Source organism: Triticum aestivum, chromosome 5A, assembly GCF_018294505.1.
Source record: "Triticum aestivum cultivar Chinese Spring chromosome 5A, IWGSC CS RefSeq v2.1, whole genome shotgun sequence".
NCBI classification, from domain to species: Eukaryota; Viridiplantae; Streptophyta; class Magnoliopsida; order Poales; family Poaceae; genus Triticum; species Triticum aestivum.
Window position 1 is genome coordinate 668,151,836 of NC_057806.1, and position 3,331 is coordinate 668,155,166.

Genomic DNA, 3,331 nt, shown 5'->3' on the forward strand with positions numbered 1-3,331 from the left:
TCGGGTTCGGTCGTTGGCTTTTATGCCCGGGTATGGGTAAAGCCAGCCATCCCCCACTCCTCCCACGGCCAGCCCTGCTGGATTAGTGTGAATGCAGGAGTGATGCCCACCACGATGGCCCCATAAACCCTAGGCACGACCGCAGCAACCAAGCTGCAGCCAACTGGCGGGGAGAATAGGAGACGGTCAGCGGTGACCAAATAGAACTCGCGGCGTAGGGTCCCACGGGAGACCCCCCCCCCCCCACCACCACACACACACCGACCACCGCCCGGGGCTTTGCCCCAGCAGTGTCGACCGGCGATGGCGAGGGAGGAAAGGGGGCGGGAAGGAGGCGGTGGTTGATACGCCGCCCAAAGCAAGAGACATGGGGGCCTCAGGAATGACAAACACAAAACATTTCCCTAAGTTATTTCACTGCAGACTTAGTTGCAAAATGTCATGCTAAAGAGTCAATTACACTGATGGTGCTATAACTTGGCGTAAACGATCACTTTGATGCTAGAAGTTGTGGTGTACATTGAAGTGGTGCAAAAACTTGGCATTAACGTGCAAATACGGTGCTTATCTCGTTGAAGTACGGAAGTAGGTGCTGAGTAGGTACGTGGGGCCCGCTGTCAGCCACTGCACCAAAGAGAAGAGGTGTGTGGCCTGATTTTTTGATAAACACCCTCGAAATATATATTTTCACAAAAAAAGCCCCTGTTGACGTGGGAGAGTGGCATTTTTTTCACCTCTATGAGGTCAGACAAGAGTGAAAATTAAATCAAAAATGAGGCCGCCTGGACTCTAAGCCATGTCCGACAACACGCCACCTACACGGCTAACCAGCACGCCAACAAGATATCATGTTAAAGTTGGATAAGGAAGCTGGATGTACTAACCCGGCAGCATGGGGAGCTTTTATGGGCTGCAGATAGTGCGGCCCATTCTACACTTATTCCCTTTTAAAATTTATTTGTAAAACATAATTAATAAAAAATATGTTCAAATATTTGTGTGATACAAATATTACATGAAAATTATTATTATTAAATAATAACATTTAAATATACAGCCTTGCATGATACAAAAATATTTAGTTAATACGGGCCTTTAATAAAATTAAAATATTTAATGAATACATAAATATTATACAGTCACAGCTTATATTTAAATTGTAGAAAATGAATATTCATATGAGCAGCTTAAGTTATAAATTATCATTATTTTTAGTTATAAAAATATTGAACTATACAAACGTGCATATAATTATTGAACTGTTGTATACCTAAAATAATTTTATGAATTGTAATTTAAATTTTCTAATTATAAATTATGCAAAAACTGTTATAATTCATAATATTTTTAAATAATATGTGAACAATTTTATAAAATAATTAATTCTGTTGGCAGCTCGTTTGCGTAGATGATGTTGTGGGTTCGATCCCCACCGGCCACACTGGCATTTTTACATCAGGGATTTTTTTGTGAAAAAATATTTCGAGGGTGTTTTTAAAAAAAATCAGGTCATATGCCCCTTCTCTCTGATCGATTGGCTGACAGCGGGCTCCACGCGCCTGATCAGCACCTACTCCATACATAAACGAGATAAGCACCGTATTTGCACGTTAATGCCAAGTTTTTGCACTACTTCAATGTACACCACAACTTCTAGCACCAAAGTGACCGTTTACATCAAGTTGTAGCATCACCAGTGTAATTGACTCTATGCTAAACAAAAGAGAAAAAGAGACTGACGTCTAGGTTCGTAGTACTATGCACAACTGAATTTGCATCTGGTTAATATAGCAGATGGGCGTATGGGGACATGCAATGCTGATCCTGCCACGGGCTGCGCAGCTGCGTCAGGAACGGGTCCTGCAGCCAGTCGAACACTCCGTGGTTGGTCGCCGCTGGCAGTTGCAGTTCCCCGTGGCTCGCCGCCGGTAGCTGCAGGCTGGACATGTTTGACATCCCATGGTTCGCCGGCGGGAGCTGCAGACCGCAGGGTGGGTTTGCGGCTGGGAGCTGCAGAACGAAGGGCGCGTTCCCCGCTTCCGGCAGAGACGACGTCGACGCCAGAGTCACCGTGGCCACGTCTGCTTCCTTCTTAGCTTCGCTGGGTGCGTCATGACTACTGGTGTTGCCAGACAGCGCCACCGAGGAGGAGGAGGTGGAGGGGATCAGGAAGTTGTCTTGGACGTCGTCGGAGGACGACAGGTAGAAGTCGCTGGCAGCCGGGACCGGGCACGCTCTGGCCGCGCCGCCGTAGCCATACCCACCGTTGCTGCCGTACCTCTGTTTCATCTCCTCCATCGCAAAGGCTCTCTGCTCGAGCTCCTTTAGCGGGGTGGCCTTCCGGTACACCTTGCACAGCACCGTGTCCTCCTGGGGCGGCGGCGCGCCGGTGTCGGGGAGGCGGTACTCGTTCATGACCCAGTCCGTCTTGGTGCCCCGCGGCGCGCGGCCCTGGTAGAAGACGAGCGTCTTCTTGAGCCCGAAGACCCGCTTGGGGTCACCGCTGCTCCGGATGGCCCTGTCGGAGCCCGTCGCCTTCCAGAAACCCCGCTCCGTCGTCCGGTTCGGCCGCCCACCGCTCCCCGCCTTCCGGTCACGCGGCACGAAGAAGTACCACTCCCTCTCCCCGATTTTTGCCATCCCTGCATATCCATACACGCTCCTCATCAGCTCGATGCTCAGACATGCATACATCGATTGATCGATCAATGCGACGATGTTCTTGTGTGTAACGTACCAGGAAGATCCCAGGGATCGTGGCGGTAGATGTTGAGGGTGCCGATGATGTCGAAGTGGAGCTTCTTGCCGAGGGCGACGCGGGAGAGGTAGAAGCCGAGGAGCTCCTCCTCCGTGGGGTGGAAGCGGAAGCCGGGGAGGTCCTGATCGACCTCCATGGTCGGCGACGCCACTGCTGCCATTGCCATTGATTGCTGCTGCTCCAAGTGATCAACTTACTACTCCAAGTGCTCGATCGTCGCTGTGCTTGTCTTGCTGCTGCACTGGCTGGAAGCTGGATGATGAAGGCGGTGGTGAACTGGTGGTGGCCGGAGTGGATTATATAGAGCTTACAGTGATGATGCCAAGCTACGCCAACGCGGTTTCCTGCAAAAAAGGCGGTCGCAGTTCCTTGGCACTGGAGAAAGCGACCGGTGCTCTAGCTCGGTACGCAACATCGAATGGATTTGTGCCGGCTTTACTTGCCACTAAATTAATCACTGCCTTACTTAATTTATATTTGGTGTTTGCAGGCTCATGAAGCCACACAGATTGAGTCCTTTTCGTCACCCTTTTTCGGCTTAGACATTCAGAGTCTGTTCTTGACTATATACTG

At 49.9% G+C, this 3,331-nt stretch overlaps 1 protein-coding gene across 1 annotated transcript; it reads right to left on the reverse strand.

Moving 5' to 3' along the window:
- Positions 1-1,416: 1,416 nt before the first annotated feature.
- LOC123105825 (NAC domain-containing protein 22) lies at positions 1,417-3,011 on the reverse strand. The gene is made up of 2 exons (XM_044527981.1): positions 2,738-3,011; positions 1,417-2,642 (listed from the first exon to the last, which is right to left on the reverse strand). Exons 1-2 carry the CDS (start codon positions 2,922-2,924, stop codon positions 1,783-1,785), a joined length of 1,047 nt encoding a protein of 348 aa, XP_044383916.1. The 5' UTR covers positions 2,925-3,011; the 3' UTR covers positions 1,417-1,782.
- Between the last annotated feature and the right edge of the window lie 320 nt (positions 3,012-3,331).

Excerpts from the sequence above, each read along its gene's own strand:
- LOC123105825 (XM_044527981.1), bottom strand. The coding sequence starts at position 2,924 with ATGGCAATGGCAGCAGTGGCGTCGCCGACCATGGAGGTCGATCAGGAC. Across the intron at positions 2,643-2,737 it reads CGATCCCTGGGATCTTCCTG|GGATGGCAAAAATCGGGGAG; the intron begins GTACGTTACACA and ends ATGGATATGCAG.